The sequence below is a fragment of the Pteropus vampyrus genome, unplaced genomic scaffold (assembly GCF_000151845.1).
Source record: "Pteropus vampyrus isolate Shadow unplaced genomic scaffold, Pvam_2.0 Scaffold147, whole genome shotgun sequence".
Lineage (NCBI taxonomy): Eukaryota > Metazoa > Chordata > Mammalia > Chiroptera > Pteropodidae > Pteropus > Pteropus vampyrus.
In genome coordinates this window covers 3,223,875-3,244,497 of record NW_011888928.1, presented here as the reverse complement: position 1 = coordinate 3,244,497, position 20,623 = coordinate 3,223,875, and the positions used below count along the sequence as shown (strand labels likewise).

The following is a 20,623-nucleotide window of genomic DNA, read 5'->3' as shown; positions in this document are numbered from 1 at the left end:
TGCTGGGCGCTAGGGATACAAAACTGTTTCCTTCCTTCCTTGTAGTTTGCAGTTTCTTGCATCTTGAATTACACAAATCTGGTGAAGTTAGAGCTGTGATATGTGTAAGAAGTGTACTTTGTGCTACCGAAACCAGTAAAGGGAGATTGACTAGTTAGATCTTGTGCAGGCAGGGAGATCAGCTGAGGAAACAAGCACTGAAGAGCAGTGACTTGCTCAAGGCAACACCACAACAGGAGCCATTATGGAAAACCACACACCATGAAGTGAGTGACAGTCTACAAATGGAGAAATGGAGGACAGGAAGGATACACTATCAGCCAGTGGTAGTTGGGTCATCCAAACACAGTCACAGCTAATGCCACCTTTAACTCAGGCAGAGCCGGGGCAGAATCCACGCTGCTCGGGGCCTCCTTTCCCCTGGTCCTACAGCCCTTCACCCTTCCTGAGGCCGTTTCGGGTGCTCCTCAGCTCGCCTTCTGCAGGTGGGGGGCAGGCGCGATGAGAAGGCGTTGGACAGCGCAGCGACCCGTCTGGGGTGCGTACTGGAGTACAGCAGCCTCGTTTTCGGTCACTGACTGTTCAGCCTGGGGGCCCACCAGGCTCCCTCTTCCGGCTTGGTGGTCCCCCGCAGCCCCCTGCGCGCTGCTGCTGTGATGCAGGGGGGCGGGGGACAGAAAAAAATCTCGACCCTTCTCGCCCATGCAGCAGTCCGGCACAAGCTGGAGAAGACATTAGGCCCACGCGGCTAGACCTCGCAAGAAGGCAAAAGGGCGCGGGCGCCGCGGAACCCTCGGGCGCCGCGGAACCCTCGGGCGCCGCGGAACCCGCGTCCCCCAAACCTGTGCGGCGCGCCGTCTGCTGCCCGCGTCCTGCAGGGAGACGGGTCCGCCCCCCAGTGCGCGCAGGCGCGTACCGCGCGGGGCTCGGACAGTAGCTCAGCGCTCGGCGGCCACAGGCTGGCCTCGCAGGTAGGGAGCCCGCGGGCGCTGGCCTCGGACCCGGGGCTGAGGGATCGCTGCGCCACCCGGCCCCGCCCCTCACGGCGAGGGCTCAGAGCCGCGGCCCGGGTGCGCGATCCTTCCGAGCGTCTCCCGCGGGCGGCGGGGCTGGGGAGGAGGTTCGGGAGAGCGGGAGCGGAAGGGGTATGGGCGGAGTGGAGGGCCTGGCGGGTGCGGGTCTGGAGGGCCCGGCGGGCGCGTCCGCTGTGCTGCCACCGGCCGAGATTTGGAGGCTGGGAGGGAGGAGGCTTCGGTTTTAGAGAAATGCAATCAATTAAGAGTTTTTCATTAATGGAAAGAAGGGTGTAGTAAAGGGCGGGGTTGTGGTTTTCTTAGGAAATGGGTCATTTGGCAAACTTTCCTTCCGTTCATTTCCAATTTTTATAACGGAAAATTGGATGATGATGATGATGATGATTTTTTTTTTTTTTTTGGCTGTAAAGGGAAAGAATAAAAAGAATTCCGCCATTTTGGCGTTTTAAAAAGTAGTCATTCTGCGAGGCTGACAGATCAGTGACCTCCCCTACCGCCGCCGTCTATCCTAGTCCCGTGAGGACTCGGAAGGCGGGCGGCGGGTCTGGATCCTGAACCCCTCTTCCACCCCCTAGGGCGTCCCAGCCGCGTCGGGAGTATTCGTCTGGAGCACTAGCTCCCCCACCCGCAATACCTAGAGCGCGAGCATTTATGGAGCGTCTGTTGTATACGAGGGCTTGGGCAAAGGGTGGGGGAAACCTTGGCCGACAGACCAGGAGAAAATAAACACGGCACATTCGTTCAGTAAATATTTATTGAGCATCTGCTATGTGCCAGACACCGCACTGGGCTGGGGATCCAACGGTTGTTTTAGATCGGTTCCATGGAAACAGACTCTGAGAGGGAGGTTTGAGTGCAGGGCTGGTTATTGGGGTGCCCTTTGGAATGTCACCCGTAGAGGAGTGAGGACAGCACCGTGGTTGGGCAGAGGGAGAAACAACAGTGGAGTCAGCCTGTCCCAAGAGAAGCTCTGGAGCTGGGATGGCCTTGCAGAGGTGTCCCAAACTGAGGCAAGGGAGCAGGGCCTGTATACCCGGAATCACCTAGTCGGGAGATAGCTGCTTCCAGGAGAGGGCACTTGGGCGAGGCAGCTCCCCTGGCTGAGGGCAATTGGGAGAGAAGCTGACAGCTTGAGGGCTTCAAGTGACAGCCTTGGGACCTCCCATTTTATCTCCTCCTCTCCCAGCCCCAGAGCAGCACAGGAGGAGGAAATACTATTCTAGTCCCTAAGGCAAGAATGGCTAAGCCGTTTATGAATTTCAGTGCCTTTTATTTTTCTTTTACATTATTGACCACTCTTTACTCTCAGCTCTCTGATTCATTCGTTCATTCAGTGGCTATTTGTGGAGTGCAATCTCTAGATCAGGCTCTTTGCACACCAGGCGCCCTGTTGTTTCTGGGGGGAGACACAGACAATCTAACTGTTGATGCATAGTTAGATTGTGGTGGAGTGGAGCACAGGAGAGGGAGTGGTTAACTGTGGGGGTGGATTCTGGGAAGGTTTCAGAAAAGAGGTGTCACTCAAGCTGGATCTTGAAGGATGATTAGAATTTTCTAGAAATATGAGATGTGGAAAGGTACCAAGAAGAAGGAACAGCATGTGCAGAAGCTAAAGAAGCGGGGTTCTGAAGGTGTGATCAAGCTGCAGGGATAGGAGTGGACGGATTCCTTGCACCTGGCTCAGGCCTGGGAGCCATACGACATGTTGTGCTGCCATGTGGACCTAGTAGGTTGAAGCTTATGAAAATGCTGCAAATCTAAGGGGTGATAGCGGTAAAGGAAAGGTGAATTCAAATCATAGAGACAGCAGTGCCAGGCCTCAGAAAATCTAGTGGTTTAGTTGGTGAGAAAGAACACAGAAACAGTAGGTCCTGGTAGCTAGGAGCCCATAACCACATGTGACGGGTTTCAATATCATAGGTGCTCTAGATTCTCTCTCCTCCTGCACATTCAAGGACTTGTCTTCTACAGTTGTTCTTTTTTTTTCTTTCAAATGTTTTATTGTGAAGTATATCATACGTACAAGAGCCTGTATGAAACTTCCATAACTGGTCTCGACATGGCTTCTTCCTTATATCTAAAACTATTCTTTTTCTATTGCACTGTCAGTTTTTTCCTCTCTATAGGCTCATTTTGGTCAGCTAGAAACATCTGGTAACATTTCCTAGTTTAAAGGACAAAACAAACAAAAACCCCTTTCTTGAGACCACATCACTCTCCAAATTCCAACCTCCATTTCCGTGCTCTCCGTCATATTCGAACTCCTTGAAAAAATTTTAGACCCATCGTTCCTACTTTGTTTTCTGACATTCTCCTACAGGACCGGTTCTCATAGTCAGTTTCCCCACTAGAATGTAGACTCTTGCATTCAGAGGTGTTTGTTTTGTTCACTGATAAATCTGCATTGCTTTGGCATACAGTAGGTGCTCAATAAAATTTGAACTAATCAATGATTTCTCTTTAGAGCCCAGTCCGATCAGGTTTTCATGTCCACACTTCTTCTGAAATAGCTGTCATCAAGGTTTCGGATGACCTCCTTATTGCTAAAATGGTCAGCTCTCAGCCCTCGTCTGACTTAATCTATCAGTGGCATTTAACGCCATTGAGCAGTCCCACTTTCCCGAACACTTGCCTCACATATCCTCCAGAAGCCCAGACTCTTCTGTGTTCCCTTTCACTTCATTGCAGGCTCCTTAAACCTTTTTTGCTAGATCTTCCACTTCACAACCTATAAATAGTGGTGAGCTCCAAGGCTTTTTCTTTATTGTTAGTCCTAGGGGTTTTGATGCCATCTATACATGATGGTTTTCAAATTTATATCTCCAACCTTAACCCTATTTCTGGAATATAAATTTCACGAGAGCACTTTGTCTCATTTGAGACTGTATTCCCAGAGCACAGAATGTTGCTGTCACTTAGTTGACCCTCCAATGTGTGCTGAAGAAAAGGCAGCAAACCTGAAGAGAAGGGCAGTCCTGTCGGTCACTCTTGATAGACCTGAAACATATGATACGTTTTGAAACAGAATGGAATTCTTTCAAGACTAACCACATTCACTCTTAATGACCACCAGTATTTTGAATAAAAAGACTGACTCTATTAAAAAGAACTTAAAATGGTACAAGTATGTCAGCTGTGCAAAGCAAAATATTTGGAATTGAAATTCAGGAAATTCTATTTTATAATGTAAAATTTTTTAATTAAATTAAAAATTTTAAATGGTTTGAGTGTTGCCTCAATCAGGTTATATGTCTCACCTTTGCCTACCTAATTATAATATGGTAGGCATATGATATGAAGGATGGACTTTGTATTTTAGGAAGGAAAAGCTGGGAAATAAATGAATGCATAAGAACAGCAGGAAGGAGGGTGGGAGAGAGAGTGACCAATACAAGCTGATTTTGCAAGCAAGTAGTTTACATGTTACTGGCCATAAGCTACGAAGCTCCCTAAAATTTCTGTTAAAAAAGAGTGTATTAGTATTTGTTGAAGGCCTGCTGGTATCAAGATTTCACATATTTTTTCCTTTAATCTTTACCAAAGCCCTTTGAAGTAGATACTATTGCCAGTTCATTTTAAACGTGAGGAAACTGAGCTAAGATAGGGTAAGCTACTTACACAGAGCCACAGGTGTTAGGTGGTGGAAGTGGTGGAACAGGTGATTCAAACTGTCTTAACTCTGTCTTAAGCCTAGGCCCACATTCTTTCTTTTAACCTGTATGCCAGAAGCCATTGTCAAGTACTGCTAACACCTTAAAGCAACCAGATGCTTTTTAATAACAAATTGAAATTACTGAAAGCCAACACAAATTTATTGAGCACCTACTGTGTGCCAGGCAACATTCTAAGTGCTAGGGATATAGCAGTGAACAAGACAGATAATGTCTGCCCTCATGGAACTTACATTTATGTGGGGATGACTGATCAAACACAAATAAATAATGAAGGAGGTGAAAGAAATAAACACAGTCATGAGATAAGAAGTAGTGAGCAGGGGTGAGGGATGTGTGGCTTTAAACTGAGTGTCAGGAAAGACTTCAGAAGAGGTGACCACTGAGCGAAGGCCTGGAGGATGGGAAGGAGGCAGGCAAGCAGAGAGCTTGGGAAAGAGCATTCCAGGGGGAGAAACAAGGGCAAAGTCTCTGAGGTGGGAATGTGTGTCAAGCAATAGAAGGAAACCAGAGCCTGTCGAGAGTGGAGAACATGGGGAGGAGGGTGGAGGATGAGGCCAGAGAGAGGAAGACAGGTTATATTCTGTAGGGTAAAGCACTTTGATTTTATTCTAAGGGCAATGCGGAGCTAGGAAAGAATTTTGGATAGGGAAATTATGTGATGTAATTCACAATTTTAAATCTCTCTCTTACTGGAGAATACACTGTAGGGAGCAGGAGAGGAAGAAAGGAAATGGTTTGGGAGGCAATTTAGGAGGCAGTCCAAGGAGAGCTGATGGTGTTTGGGACTAGTGTGGTGGCAATGGAGATAGAGAGAAGTGGTCAGACTTTGAGGTGTGTTTGGGAGGTGGAGCCGACAGGTAATTATGTATAAAGTTGTGCTGTCCAATACATATGGCCGCTGTGGCTATTTAAATTTAATTCAAATGAAATAAGATTAAAAATTCCATTCCTCAAGTCACACTAGTTGCTTTTCAAGTGCTCAGTAACCACACGTGGCTAGTGGCTACGGTGTTGAATAGTATAGGTATAGGACATTTCCATCATCACAGAAAAATTCTACTGGGCAGTGCTGGTAAGGCATCTAGGACACTGGCCGACACATTTGAGCAGTTAAGTAATGATAGATATTAAGTATATTTGTTATGTCACTAGGTCTCCCCCCCCCATATTTACCTGTTCAACCACCTCTTTATTAAAGCAAAATCATGCATTACCTGGCTTCTCATACACTTCCTGTTTGCTTTTCAGATGCATGCATTTATTCGACAGATGTTCGAGTGCCCACTGTGCTTGGGGAGGGAGTGGTGGACAGGAGGGCATAAAAGAATGTGGTCAGGAAATACCACCTCCCAGGAAAATGGACCTGTACAGTGAGGGAGAACCTGGTGCTTGAGGGCTCTGAGTCCCCAGAGGGAGAAGGGAGTGATTCTAGTGGGGATGGAGGTGCGGTTGACAAAGTGGGGAGTTTGGACTTGGCCTGGGCTATGTCATGAAGACAGATGGCGAGACAGAACTGTGGCCTGAGACATACTTCCCCGAATCAGTTCTATATGTCACAGTTTACAAAGCACCCTCACACATGCCCATCTTATGAGAATGGGAGAAGTGCAAGGCTTGGCCAGAGCCCTCACCTGGGTGACCTGGTTACGGCAGGAGCCAGATTTGATGCTGGGCTTTTAAGACACCCTACTCCCCTAGGGCTGAGGCTTTTCTCTTAGGGTAGGCAGCTCCTCCTCTCAAAAGCCCTCTCCCTCTCTGATCACCCTGGGGGTTATGTTCTGCATGTAGGCCTACCAGGATGGAGGGACATGCTAAAATGGAGGTGCTGAGGACACTGAAGGGGCCCCCCACAGGGGAGGTCAGCGTACACTTGGTGGCCAGAGACAGCCCAGGTTCCAGCTCTCACCTGCCTACTACTGCCTTCATCATTCCAGGTGGGCCAAGCCAGGGGTCTGGGGAGGAGGAGCATCCCTATACCTGCCCAAGCAGGTGTGGATCCTGGGGAGGAGATGATACTTTTCTCCTGCCTACACACATGCATGGCAGGATTGCGGCAGAGCTCACCTGTGTCGTATCTGTCCGTATATCTGTTCGCAGCCAGCTCGGCCACCCTTGGCCTGCCCAGCAGTGCCCTGGATGTGTCCTGCTTTCCGCGGGAGCCGATTCATGTGAGCGCCCCGGAGCGAGTGACCAGCAGCGAACCTGCCACGGCCACCGTTCTGCCGCAGTTAAGCGCAGGGCCGGCGACCAGCTCCAGTGCCAGCACAGTGCGGCTGCTGGAGTGGACCGAGGCCGCGGCCCCGCCTCCTGGGAGTGGCCTGCGGGTCAGTTTCTCTGGGGATTGGCGGAGCCCAGCGAACCGCAGCTGCGGGGCGGGGTCTGCGGGCCCGGAGGAGGGGCCTGAGGCGGATAACGGGGGAGGCTGGCCCAGACGAATGATTCGGTGGGTGGGGCTTTGAGTGAGGGACTCTGGGGACATGTCTTGGAGTGAGGCGCTCTGAGCACGAGACATTTGGGGTCCTAGGGGCGTGCTTTGTGGGAAATGGACTCTGGGGTCGTAGCTTGAGTAAGGCACCGGGAGGGGGACCGTGCGGAGTGGAGGTGGGTCACGGGCCCGTACTCGAGTCCCCGTCCTCAGACCTCCCGCGCTCCAGTTCCGGATAAGCGAGTACGCGCCACTAAACATGGTGGGAGCGGAGCAGCCCCCGAGCCCTGAGCTGCGGCGGGAAGGCGTGGCCGAGTACGAAGCTCTCGAGGCCCCGGCGGGAGGTGGCGATGCGGGAACCCAACAGCCGGGTAGGAGCCTCAGGCCCCGAGCTGGGACCCTGCGCGAGTGGAACTAGGCCTGAGCGACCTCAGGGACCTCGGTCGGGGGCGGGACCTGAGGGGGCGTGCTCCGGGTTCCTGCACGTGCGCCCAAGGGTTGGTCCTGAAGTGGAGAAGGGGGAGGCTTGACCAGTAGGGGAGCTCGAGGAGGTGGGACCGAGGCGGAGGCAGGGCTTCAGGGGTCCCGGGCTCCGAAGTGGGCGGAGCCTGGGTGTGGTTGGGATGGGGGTGGCCTGAGGACCCTTTGGCCCCTACAGCGGACCTCCCACAGGACCCTCCGGAAGATCCCCCTCTGGACCCCCCAGAGGATGATGGCACCTGTCAGTGCCAGGCGTGTGAGCCTCAGCAAGGCTCCGGTCCGGATCCTGGTTCCTCCAATGACGGCTGCCCCCAGCTGTTCCAGGAGCGGTAAGGGGCAGGGTTTACTGCTCTACTTGCTCTGCTTTTAGGCCAAAGCCCCATTTCTGTTCATGGCTTAGGAGAGGGGCTGGGTGGTGCCGCATGGGTTGGTGGTTCTTTCCTTCAGGCTGCCCCTCCCTCTCAGGTCAGTCATAGTGGAAAACGCCTCAGGCCAAAATTCCTCCTGCACCAGCACTTCTGAGCTCCTCAAACCTATGAAGAAGAGGAAGCACAGGGAATACCAGAGCCCATCCGAGGAGGAGTCAGAGCCAGACGCCATGGTAGGAAGTAGGGGGAGGGGAAGGCTAGAGGCTTGCTGCCCACTATCCCCTCCATCAATCCAGGTCAGGGGCTGGGCAAGAAAAGACACCTGATGACTCACTCTTCTTATTTTGGGGTTTCATCCTGAGTCAGGCCCTTTACCTGGCTGGAGAGTAATGAATAAATCACTCTCCTGCTTTTCTGGGGTTTCCATCTCAGCCTAGTGTCAGGGCTGAGACACACTCACACGAACCTGCACCCGAGATGCATGTGTTGCAGATGGTAAGCCCTGTCACTGAAGCCCAGTCACTAGGCCAGAGGCCAGGGAGCTCAGAGCTCTGGTTACAGAGGAGCTAGAAGAGACAGCGTGAAAGTTCCAGTGGGCAGCCAAAATCAGCACAGGGCAGCTGTTTGTGTCCTGTTTTCCCACCTGGGAAGAAGGAGAATTGTAATCGGGTTGTATAATTTGGGGGTGCGTGCTCATGTGCGTCTGTGCCCAAATGCTAAGGGGTTGTCTGTCGGAGCTGTGTTCCTGCTGATGGCCTAGGAGAAATTCCACCTGTCCGAGAGCTAGGCAGGGGCCAGGAATAGAGATTGGGGCTTCTCCCCAGCCCATGAGGACAGGAAGCTGGAATCAGACTCGCCTTCACAGGAGAAGCAAGAAGAAGGAAAGGATCCGGAGGGACAACCCACTGCTAGCACCCCAGAAAGTGAAGAGTGGAGCAGCAGCCAGCCTGGTATGGTGGCCTGTATATATATATTTATGTGATGCGGGTATATATATTTGTGTGGAGGTGTGAGGCTGGGAGGGTAGGTTTCGGTTGTGATGGTGTGTTGTACATATATAGATGAGCGTGAGTTAGTGTGTGGGCGAGAGAGAGGGACTGAGAGAAAGATGATGTTTCTGGTTTGTGCATTAGTGTATATGTGTTCTCGGGGGTTATATCGTGTGTTTGTTTATCCTCTATTCAGTTGTGAGCAGGCTTCACTGCCAGGCTTGATATCCAACGACTTGAACAGCTTTAATGGCATCCCATGACATTGCTTCCTTTGGTGGTGTGAGCAAGTCTGTACTGGTCACTGGTCTGACCTTGCTGCGTGGGTCCTCATTCTGAACCTTTGGTTCTAAGAAAAATGGAACAAAGTATATTCACAGTCAGCTCTGGCCCTCAGGCCTTCTCCATTACCATCTCCACTTGCCCATGTCAGCCTGTCTCCTGTCCACAGTGTCGGGAGAAAAGAAGGAAGGCTGGTCATGGGCGCCCTACCTCGAGGAGCAGAAGGCCATCACTGCCCCAGTCAGCCTCTTCCAGGACGTGAGTGGGACACTTTCCACCTAGGAAGTGCTCGTATTCCCAATCGAGGGACTCACCACCAAACTCAGGCCTTCTGGTGTTTTCTGTGTCTGAAATCTCTTAAAGGACAGTCAGAATGGAAAGGGGAGAGACTGGTTAGGGGCCCAGGGTAGAAAAGGGCCCACCATAAGGGGCTTCCAGGGTGGGAAGAAATACGGAGGAGGAACCCAGGCTCACCCATCACTGAGCCTGTAGACATTTGAATTCCAACGCCTTCTGTCCAGTTCCATACACTGATTATTCCATGATTTGGGTGAAGGGAAGCCCTTAAGTTCAGCCCTGACTCAGCCTTGGGAGCTATTCTGTCCCCCTCTGGATCTCTTCACCGAAGACCCCCAAATAAATGATCCCTTTGGTAGTACCAGGCAGGTGGGGCCTGAAGGCAGCTCCTTCACCCCAAGCCTACCAGGTAAGGATAAGGCTGGATGGAAACTGGGTCCTGTCCAACCTGTGCATTGACAGTACCAGGCGGTCCCTCCCAACAAGAACGGCTTCAGACTGGGCATGAAGTTGGAAGGCATCGACCCTCAGCACCCGTCCATGTACTTCATCCTCACCGTGGCCGAGGTGAGCTGAGGCTTGCACCTCTGTTCTGATGATGTCTCTCAGGGTAGATTGAAGGAGCCTACCAGAGGCACAGAGGGCCTGGACTCAGAAGAGGGAGACACTGCCCTGCCCACCAAAGGCACACAATCTAGTAAGGGATTAAGGTGGAACACACAGAAAGCCAAAAAAGGAACAAAAACCAGACCAAGCGTGAGGGGTGGTGATGGTACTGAATGAGTGTATACTTCAGTGGCAGGGGGACTCGAGGAGGAGATCCCAAGGGCATGAGTCCCACAAGGTCCTTGTCTTCTAGGAGCTCATAGCTATGTGGGGATCAGCTCTATAAATACATCAGTAACATACCACAGGTGTGGGACAGACATGAGCCTAGAGGCACTAAGGTGGCAGGAGAGGCTTCACAGAGGAAGGGCCTCCTTGGCTGAGTCTTGAGAGATGAGTTGTGAATAAGTAGGGTGTTCCAGACAGAAGCAGCAAAGTGAGCCAAGGCTCTGGAGTGTGGACCGGGCCACACATTCACGGAGCTGCCGTCAGCTCAGTGAGGCCAGAGCAGTGTGCGCATAGGGAGCAGAGAGAGGGTTGTTGGGGTGCTGAGCAGGCGTGAACCCTGGTAGCTGCCCTTGGGGTTCTGTCTAGGTCTCAGAAGGGCAGGAGGATGTGATAGAATGTGTCTGTCTTGTACCCAGAAGTCAGGGCTCACAAGTACCTGAACTGCTCTCGCTGCAGGAAAAGAGAGTGTGGGACAAGGTTCAGGATGGGGGTAAACCCGGGAACAAAGAGACGTGGGCACTTGCTAGCATCAGAGCCCCAGGTGGGGCATGAGAGGTGAGGGAACGGGCCTGGGCGTCTGCGGCCATTGGAGTCCTTGTGATTCCCCCTGATGGGGCCAGGTGTGTGGCTACCGCCTACGGCTGCACTTTGATGGGTATTCTGAGTGCCATGACTTCTGGATCAATGCCAACTCCCCCGACATTCACCCCGCTGGCTGGTTCGAGAAGACTGGACACAAGCTACAGCCCCCCAAAGGTAAGGCCTGGCCGGGTTGGTCACGGTGAGGCTGTGGCCCTCAGGCCCAGTCCTTCTTTGCTGTGGTCTCCCCTTCCATTTCCGGGTTGCACAACCAGCCTGTCTTCATGGCCTCCTGCTATGACTCGGCCCTAAGGCTTCCGCTTTGCCCTTGCCCTTCGAGTGTCTACCTAGGTCGTGTCGTGCTTTAGCAGGGGGTCCCTGGGCAGGTTCTTGAGGGCTGTGAGGTCCGCAGGCCTGCTCGATTCTGCTGCTTTCATGTGGGGTGCCCTCGTCACAGCCCAGCCTCTGTCTGCACGGCGCTCTGTTCGTCCCTTCTGAGGGGCCTAGGTTTCAAGGAGGAGGAGTTCAGCTGGAGCCAGTACCTGCGCAGCACGCGAGCTCAGGCTGCCCCCAAGCACCTGTTTGTGAACCAGAGCCACGTGAGTGCCCCTGAGCCAGAGTGGACACCTGCCCCGGGGACAGAGGCACTGCAGCCAGTCCAGGGGATCTGCCTCATCAGAGGAGAGCTCTCAGCTCCGTTCTGATCTCATACCACATGGGAGGGGCACGCTGGGCAGACCAGGCCAGAGGAGAAAGCCGGCCATAGGTTCTCCCCCAGTTCCCTCTATAGAAATCCTCTCTTCTGCACGTCCCCTTGGACAGAAACTCTGGCCCACCATCTGGCCTGGGCTCTCAGATGTCATCGTTCTCATTTCTTGCTTCGGTTCGCCCTGCAGTTCTTGGTGTAAGGTCCAAGCCTCTATCCTGGGAGCCGCTTTCTCCTGTCTTGCCCGACATCAAGGCTCTCCCATTTCATCCCCACAACTCATCCCTTATCTTTTTCTCTGTTCGAGGCAGCTGGCAGCTTTATCCAGCGGTTTAAGTATCTTGTAATACCAAGCAGAAGGGCTGAGAGACATAGGGAACCCCCTCTAAAAATCTCACCATATCAAAAGTCCAGGATCCCATGGGCCAGGGACTCCATCGTTCTGTTCAGGCAGTTATGCCCCACCCTCAGTCCAGCCCCATAGATCATACCTGCAGGTTCCCAAGTGACTGGTGGGGTTCAACCCGCTAGTGTGACAGGGGATGCGGACTTTTAAGTCAAACTGTTTAAATCCTGGTCCCAACATTGACTAGCATTGTGGTCCTGGACAAATTATTTAACTAATAAAATGGAGATGATGACAGCTATCTCGCCAGATCGGGGAGGCTGTCCTCAGCCTGGCACACTCTGGGTGAATGGGTAGCCGCCTGCCAGTCACTCATCTTCTGCCATAGTGAGGCTTCCTCTGAGTACACCGTGGAGGCCAGAAGATTCTGTGTGACTTGGGGCTAGGGGTTCACAATTCTGCCTGTTTCTTCTGCCCGCCATCTGCCCCACCCCAGTCCCCTATCCCAGCCCCCAACCGCCAGCATGGCTCCTAGGAAACCTACTCCTTTCCTCGCTGGTAGGCCCCGAACTAGCACTAGCCTGCCTGGCTCTGGCCGTGGCAGCCCTTCTTCTTGCCTCCAGAGTCCCCCACCCCTGGGCTTCCAGGTGGGCATGAAGCTGGAGGCTGTCGATCGCATGAACCCGTCCCTCGTCTGTGTGGCCAGTGTGACCGACGTGGTGGACAGCCGCTTCCTGGTGCACTTTGACAACTGGGACGATACTTATGACTACTGGTATTGGGAGGGCCCAGACTTGGCCTGGGGGGTGAGGGGCGGGGCAGCAGAGGGTGGGAGGCAAGGCTCTCAAACCTCAGGCACTATGAGGCGCCCCACCGCCCCCAGCTCTAGCATTCATATTTGTTCAGGGGCATAATTGACTGTCCTGTGGATTTTATCCATTTTATAAGAAATAATACAATATTAGATGTATCACCTAAAAACATCAGGGTTAAGATGAACAGCCCCCTGTGATTTATGGTTTTCCCTTAGATATCACGGTGGTGTTAGAGTTTTTAGTTAATACTGCAGTTTTCTGACTTTCTCATCAGCCATCTGTCTAACTCTCACTAAGAAGTAGAATGGGAGTGGACCCTGACACCGTGCTGTCATGGGACGGCAGGCTCAGGCCTCCACGTTTCATGTGGGACAGTGAAACATTCTTGGGTTTCAGGTGTGATCCCAGCAGCCCCTACATCCACCCGGTAGGCTGGTGCCAGAAGCAAGGAAAGCCCCTCACCCCTCCACAAGGTAACTGCAGCCTAAGCAAGCTTCCTTTCCCAGGCCTGGCTCCACACCCCTGACCCAGTACCTCATTAGCTGGGTCATTAGGGCCAGGGCAGGGGGACAGATGTGTCCTGGAGCCTCAGCTTCTGTGCCCGAGAGTTGAGAACCCTCTGATTATAGGAGAATCTCGTCAAACCCTGACTGGGTGGAGGTGTAAGGGAAGAAAGTTAGATGGCCCTCCCAAGCAGGGATGCAGGAGTCCAGTGTGGAGACTCTGTCCTTTCCTCTTGGGGTATTATGCTGGCCCACATACAGTAGAGGCTCAGATGGGGCTGGGATGGACCTAGAACAACAGGGCTGAGGAGGGAGATGGGAGCCAGGGTTCCCGGACAGCCCTGTGAACTGTGAGGTGGTGATGTGCTTGCTTCTGTCTAGCGCCCCTCTGCCTCAGGAGCTCCCTACAGAGAGCTGGCTCTGGTGATGTAGGGACAGGTTGTTCTCCATGGGCCTCTGCCTCTTCCGTGCTCCTGGTCCTGCTAGGGGGCAGAGAGCTCCCCCAGTATGCCTAGGTGCCTACACATTATTCTCTTTCTCTCCTCTAGACTACCCAGACCCAGATAGCTTCTGTTGGGAGAAATATCTGGAAGAGACTGGGGCCTCTGCTGTTCCCGCCTGGGCCTTCAAGGTGGTGAGTTGGCTCTTCTGCCCTTAGAGCTGAGTTCAGGCAGGTGTGGAACCCTCGGCCAGCCAGGATGTGGCCTTGGCCTCCCTTTTTTGGCAGGCCCCAATTTCCCAGGCATAGCAGTTGGAGTCCCTTCTTGAGGCTTCAGCACTGCTGAGCTGGGCCTTGGCCTGAAGGCCACTGTCCCCCTGCAGCGACCCCCACACAACTTTCTGGTCAACATGAAGCTGGAGGCCGTGGACCGCAGGAACCCAGCACTGATTCGTGTGGCCAGTGTGGAGGATGTGGAGGATCATCGGATAAAGGTGGCTAGGGGAATGAACGAGCCAGTTGGATAGGAATTCTATAGACTGGTTAGAGGTCAAGGATATGGCACGAGCCAGACATAGGGGAGGGTGCACGTTGCGGGGAAGAGGGCTCTATGCTTGAGGCTGAAATCTTGGGTCTCATTCTAGCCTTATACATGACTTACCTCTGTGGGCTTGGGCAAGCCATTTCCCCTCTTTAAGCCTTAACCGTCTCATCTATAAAATGGGCCTAATAATCCTTGTCCTACCCAAGAATTGATGGGAGATGACGGTAACTTAATGAGTGAAGAAGCCCTTGGAAAATGTGGCAGCTAAGGTGGATTATTGTGGGGTTGGCTCCTTGGTTCTCCCAATCCAGGATCTCGCTTCCAACAGGCCCCAGGGATGGGGAGAGCCTCCTGGAGTCTGGAGGACCTCCTGGCTGAGCTGGGCTCCACGGGGAACACCTGACCTCCAAGGGCCTTTCCTCCCCAGCTCCACTTTGATGGCTGGAGTCATGCCTATGACTTCTGGATTGATGCTGACCACCCCGACATCCACCCCGCTGGCTGGTGCTCCAAGACAGGGCATCCCCTGCAGCCTCCTCTTCGTGCGTACCCCTGGAGCACTCTCACCCTTTCCTACTGATGTCCAGCCCCATCCCCCGCAGCTCTGACCCCACCCTTAATAGCATGCCCAGGTCTGACACAGAGGGCTCTGGTGGCCATGGTGAGCCCTGGGATCCCCCATCCTCCCTGCCTCAGAGGTCTCTGCTACACTAAGCAGTGCTTCTGGCTTCCCCAGTTGTGAGGTTTAGGGTGTCCAGGTGTGGAGGGGAAGCTCACTTGGGAACACATGCCCAGAAAGTAGTCACACACCAAGAAATTCTCTCAGCATCTGCCAGAGCCACATGGAGAATACATGACACGTGCTAAGGAAATGCTGGCTCCGTTAAATAAAATCTCGGTCCCCGCAGGCAGGGGTTAGAGGTCAGGTCATTGGCTTGCTCAGCCCCGGGTCTCACCCTCAGCATTCCCCTCCCTTATTTCCCTGCTGCTGCCACATCTGCCTCACATGGGGTGTTGATCCGTCTCAAATGTTCTCCGAGCATGGACAGAGCCTAAAAAAAGTTACCAGAGTCTGGAGGGTGAAACAGGGAAACTAACAGAGAATAACATGAATCTGCCTGATGTGGCTTTTTGGGTACAGCTGTGCCCACCCCGGTTCTGAGTGTATCTTCTCCCCAAGGAACAGGGCATCGCCTGCAGGTTTAACCTGAGTGTATGAGAGCCACGCCCTCATTCCCCAAAGGGGAATAGATATCCGATAGCAGGAAGGAGTGTCACAGTCTAGCTCAGGGTGCCTGTACCTGGGAAACTAATTCCTAGCGCTGACCTTCCCCGCGGAATCTGCTCCTTCCATGCCCTCCATTCCCCTCTCCCCCAGGACCCTGTGCTGACTTTTCCTTCCTGCTGCTCCAGGACCTAGAGAGCCCAGCTCTGCCTCTCCTGGGGGCTGTCCCCCTCTCAGCTATCGGAGCCTGCCTCACACTAAGACCTCCAAGTACAGCTTCCATCACCGGTGAGGGCAGGGCTCCTGCTAAGAGCATTGTTCAGAGGTGGTTGCTTTACACCTACCGTGTGTGGCCAGTCGGAGTTCACCAAGACCCTTGGAGTGGGGCCACAGTTGGGGAGGGCTAATGGAAACAAGTGGATACGGCTCAACCTAAGCCTTCTCCTTCCCCAGGAAGTGCCCCACTCCTGGTTGTGATGGCTCTGGCCATGTCACAGGCAAGTTCACAGCTCACCATTGCCTCTCAGGCTGCCCGCTGGCTGAGAGGAACCAGAGCCGACTGAAGGCGGAGCTGTCCGACACAGAGGCCTCGACCCGTAAGAGGAACCTCTCAGGCTTCTCCCTAAGGAAGAAGCCTCGCCATCATGGCCGGTGCGGAGGGCAAGGGTGCAGGACCTCGTGTCCTCTTGGGCCAGGCCAAGCGCTGATTCCCTGCCATGGACCTGGTCCCTCTCTCTCCAGGATTGGACGCCCTCCAAAGTATCGGAAGATCCCGCAAGAAGACTTCCCAAGTAAGTTGAAGGTCGTTTACTCTCATGTCCAACCATAAAGCATTTACAATTGGGATGGAGGGCCTCGAGGAAGAGAAACTGGAAGGGAGGCCATATCTCTTCATTTGAGATGCTTGGGGGAGCATAGAGCAGTGGCGGGAGCACAGACAGGGCCTTGAGTGACCTCAGGTCGCATTTCATCCATGGCCTTCCTGTGAGTCTGCGGGAAAGGCACAGAGCCTCTCTGGGCCTCTGGTTCTCCACTGTGAGGCAGGATGATGCCCCCGGCTCTGCTGTTCTTAGTCTAGGTTTCCTGGGAGGGAGTCCATGGCTATCGCTTTCTGGCTGTGTGACCTGGAACGAGTCACTTAACATCTCTGAGCCTCAGTTTTCTCATTTGAAAACACGAATGGTAACTGCCTTTCAGGTGTCAATGACCTGAAATAATAGTGGGTTACTGAACACCTACTACAGGCCAAGCACTGTTTCACGTTCTTTACACATGATGTCACTGACTCTCACAAGCATCCTGTAATGTGGATATCGTTCTCTCCTCCTGAGGGAAGAGGGTTGGGAGGCTCAGAGAGAGAGAAGTCATTTGCGCAAGGTCATTCACCTTGTAACTTGTGAGGAGCAGAACTGACATTCGAACCCTGGCCTGACTTCTTCTGCTACGTGCTGCTGATACAATAGACATAAAACACCTAATCTAAATGTCAGTTCACTTCTCAACCACCTTTAGCTTCACCACAGACTGGGTGGCCTAAACAACAGAAATTTATTTCCTCACACTTCTGGAGGCTAAAAGTTCAAGATCAAAGTATGCAGGGGTTTGATTTCTTCTGAAGCCTCTCTCCTTGGCTTGCAGATGTTTGCCTTCTCGCTGGTCTTCACATGGCTTTCCTCTATGCCCGTGTACCCCCCGTGTCTCTCTATGTATCATAAATTCTTTTTCTTATAAAAGCACCAGTCAGATTGGATTAAGGCCCACCCTTATAACCTCATTTTAACTTAATCACCTTTTTAAAGGCCCTTTCTCCAATTACAATCACATTTTGAGGTACTGGGGGTTAAGGTTTTAACATGAATATGGGGGGACACAGTTCAGCCCATAGCATACTCCAAGGAGAGGGACAAGGTGCCTGAGCCCTCTGCTGTGTCTGAATTCATCTCACATCTTCAGCCAGTGGCACAGGGCCTGATACATTGCAGAGCTCTGTGGATCTTGCCTCAGCTGAGTCGAATGCACATCATTTTAAGGCGAGAAGAAACCATGAGAAATCATCTGGTTCACAGCCCAATTTCTGGCAGGACCCAGGCTATTTCCAGTTCTTCAGGAACAGTCTCTGTGACCTGGGCAGTATACAGCATAGTGACTAAAAGCACAGCCCTGAAGTCAGACTGCCTTTTACACGCTGTGAGATCTTGAGAAGGTGGTGCCACCTCTCTGAGACTCAGTTTCTTCATCTGTTAAATGCCAGTAATAACAGTGCCAATCTTAAAAGGCTTAGATGAGATGGTCACGTAAAGTGCTCAGTAACCCGCTGGAATTATTATTAGTCCCGCTCTCTTGCCTGACTCCCTCTTGCTGTTGTTCCATACTGTTTCTTCTTTGTGGAAATGGAAGGCAGTTCCTGCAACCTCACGCCTAAGTGAGGAGGGTATTGGCCTGCCTCCAAGTCCTCAGAGTGTGGACTTCCTGTGAGTGAGACTGCAGTGGGTACCTCCCTCTTCTACCCGCCTGTGGTACACCTACCTGGTCGGCTTCCATTGCAGGGCCACGTTCTGACCCCCAGAGGGCGCTTGCCTATCACGTTCATTTCAGAATCACCCTGAGAGCTAGAGAAGTGAAGTCTTCCAGAGACGGAGGCTGTGTCCAGAGAGGGCCCGAAGCACTTCAGGGACAGAGCAGGGGACAGAGCCCAGGTCTCTGACCTCTGTACGGGGCTCCCGTGTTCTACCAGCTGTCTCTCTCACAGAGGGGACACTGGTCACTCTGGATTGTGTTCCGGAAAAGACTTCTCACCCATCCTCAGAGTGGGCTCCAGGGTTTGCTGGTAAACAGCTCCATGGAGAAGGCTACCTGCAGAGGACAGAACTTAGCTGTGCTCTTCCTGCTTATAGGGCCATTCAAGCCTCCTGAGTGCCAGGTGTTTGAAAGAACAACGAGAAACCGCAGAGATTTCCTTACCCAACCTGTTCATCTACAGGTTGGGAAACTGAGGCCCACGCGATTTACTCAGGATTAAAGAGCAAGTTAGTAAGGGCCCAGCAGGACTTAAGAAAAGGAAGGCAAACAGAATGGGCTTCTGATGTCAGGACAGAACTTGCTCGGATGTTGGGGGCCATTTCGATGCAGGGGATCTAGAGATGGGTGCGAGGATGCGGTAGCAGCTCCAGGAGAACATCCTGGTCGGGCCCAGGGGTGATGCAGCCTCAGGGGGAGGGGGGCAGGGCCATTCCAGCAGCCGACCTGAGAGTCTGTAAGGTGAGGAACCCACTTTCCCGGAAGGATTGAGCCCCGGATGAGGAGTCCGACCTGGACTACCCTCTTGGCTCTGTAAGCCTATCGGAAGGGGGTCGTGGTCCTCCCGAGTGGCATGGGGATGAGCGGGCTTCGGGGGCCAGATTAGTCTTCAGCATTGGCCTGCCAGCCTCTGCCTCTGCTTTCTAGCACTAACGACCGATGTCATGCACCAGTCTCTCTTCATGTCAGCCCTGTCGGCCCACCCTGACCGCTCACTCTCAGTGTGCTGGGAGCAGCACTGCAAGCTCCTGCCAGGGGTGGCGGGCATCTCAGCCTCCACGGTCGCCAAGTGGACCATCGATGAGGTGAGTCCCGTTCCTCTGCGCCCGCTTTGCCTTCTCTCCACACCCTGATGCGAGACCTCAGGAATGGCCCCCATCAGGCAGAGCTGGACGCTGCCGCTGACACCACCGCCTCGCCCCTTTGGGCCTCAGGAGCTGGGGCCCTCAACTTGCACACCTCATAGCACAGAGACACAAGGATCTCTGTAGTAAGAAAAAAAGGTGATAAGTAAAAGCAACACTATCCTAGCCCAGAAAGCACCAGGGCCCCCCTCTCCCCTGTACTCCCAAGGCCCCGTCCCCTTGGCAACATGTCTTCTTTGGTTTCCAAGGTCTTCGGCTTCGTTCAGACCCTGACAGGTTGTGAGGACCAAGCACGACTCTTCAAAGATGAAGTAAGTAAGGTGCAAATGCAGAGTGGGGACGGAGAAGGGTCCCTCACCGAGATGGCAAGAAGCAGGTGCCCTCACCAGCGCTGCCACCAGCTAGGGAGGGCCCTCTATTGTCCTAGCTGGGTGAGACTAGTCAGTGACCGCGTCTCTGGGAAAAATTCTAGTGTGGACCGTGCTCAGACCGTCCTCAGGAAGGAAAAAGGCATCCTGGAGACCAGATTCCATTCACTCCTCCACTCTCTACCCAGCCTTTTTGTTTTCCAAACTTAGCTTCACCAGTGACGGTCAATATATTAAAGTGTATTTTGAATGGCACAGGTATTACCATTTACTCCAAGGATCCTAATGTACACTTAAAACAAGACCCCAAAGCTTGCTAAAGACAAGAAGCAGTGAGTTGTAGGTGAAAGAACACTAGCTCTGCAGACAGATTGGGTTTGAATCCCAGTCCCGCCAATTTGAGCTCTTTACTGCCCCTGAGCCTGCATCTTCTTTTCTGTAAAACGGAGATAAAGTGGGTACAATGATGACAACCTTTCGGGGCCATTGTGAGCACTGGAAACGATGAACGGATCATTGTACCAGAATGTCTAGTATAATTATACCACTAGTATATATGTTATAATATCACAGAGTAATATATTTTATTTTATGTCAATATCCTATATATGACATAGAGTAACGTAGAAATCACATCATTATACCAGATTGACTGATACAGTGGGGGAGCAATCAATGGTACTTCTGACTTTTAATATGTAGTTGTCCTTATATGAAGCACTTTGTCATGACTCTCCTAATTTGTAGAATTTGAAACTGGAAGGGACCTTTGAGTTTGTTTAGCTCTTCCTTCCAAAGAATACCACCCCCACCATCACCTAGGAAAGTGTCGTTTCTGCTCCCCGTAGGTGCCCCCTCCAGGTGGGTGCTCATGAGAAAGAAGTCTGCCCCCTTTCTCCGGAAGAATCTCCTTATCCAGGCCCAACACAGCCAGTTTTCCATCAGACCCTTATGTGGCGGTGTCCCCTCACTGCCCTCCCCCCTGCTCTGGGTGCTTGCCCTGCCTTCTGGATGGGTGATCTTTTCATAGTGCGTGTGTCCAGGGCCGTGCCC

At 52.7% G+C, this 20,623-nt stretch overlaps 1 protein-coding gene and 1 long non-coding RNA gene across 3 annotated transcripts; one reads left to right on the top strand and one right to left on the bottom strand.

The window, feature by feature from the left end:
• The first annotated feature begins 911 nt into the window (after positions 1-911).
• L3MBTL1 (L3MBTL1, histone methyl-lysine binding protein) lies at positions 912-20,617 on the top strand. Of its 2 annotated transcripts, XM_023536069.1 has the most exons (21): positions 1,252-2,760; positions 6,497-6,642; positions 6,806-7,032; positions 7,363-7,504; positions 7,792-7,942; positions 8,079-8,214; positions 8,847-8,931; positions 9,422-9,510; positions 10,012-10,116; positions 11,004-11,139; positions 11,470-11,561; positions 12,638-12,789; positions 13,226-13,302; positions 13,881-13,966; positions 14,155-14,265; positions 14,743-14,857; positions 15,729-15,828; positions 15,994-16,191; positions 16,282-16,331; positions 18,985-19,142; positions 19,451-20,617. In XM_023536069.1, exons 2-21 carry the CDS (start codon positions 6,507-6,509, stop codon positions 19,778-19,780), a joined length of 2,676 nt encoding a protein of 891 aa, XP_023391837.1. In that variant the 5' UTR covers positions 1,252-2,760; positions 6,497-6,506; the 3' UTR covers positions 19,781-20,617. The 2 variants fall into 2 exon arrangements, with proteins under 2 accessions (XP_011367683.1, XP_023391837.1); XM_011369381.2 differs by lacking the exon at positions 1,252-2,760 and adding an exon at positions 912-971 and having other exon boundaries at positions 15,994-16,331.
• Positions 3,012-6,836, bottom strand: LOC111745167. The gene is made up of 2 exons (XR_002782527.1): positions 6,773-6,836; positions 3,012-4,031 (listed from the first exon to the last, which is right to left on the bottom strand). It is a non-coding gene; the product is annotated as an uncharacterized LOC111745167 (long non-coding RNA).
• Positions 20,618-20,623: the final 6 nt, after the last annotated feature.

Bases quoted from the DNA above. Each gene is read 5' to 3' on its own strand.
- L3MBTL1 (XM_011369381.2), top strand. From the start codon at position 6,507: ATGGAGGGACATGCTAAAATGGAGGTGCTGAGGACACTGAAGGGGCCC. The intron at 7,033-7,362 runs GTCAGTTTCTCT...CCCGCGCTCCAG, and splicing joins CTCCTGGGAGTGGCCTGCGG to TTCCGGATAAGCGAGTACGC. The intron at 8,932-9,421 runs GTATGGTGGCCT...TCCTGTCCACAG, and splicing joins GTGGAGCAGCAGCCAGCCTG to TGTCGGGAGAAAAGAAGGAA.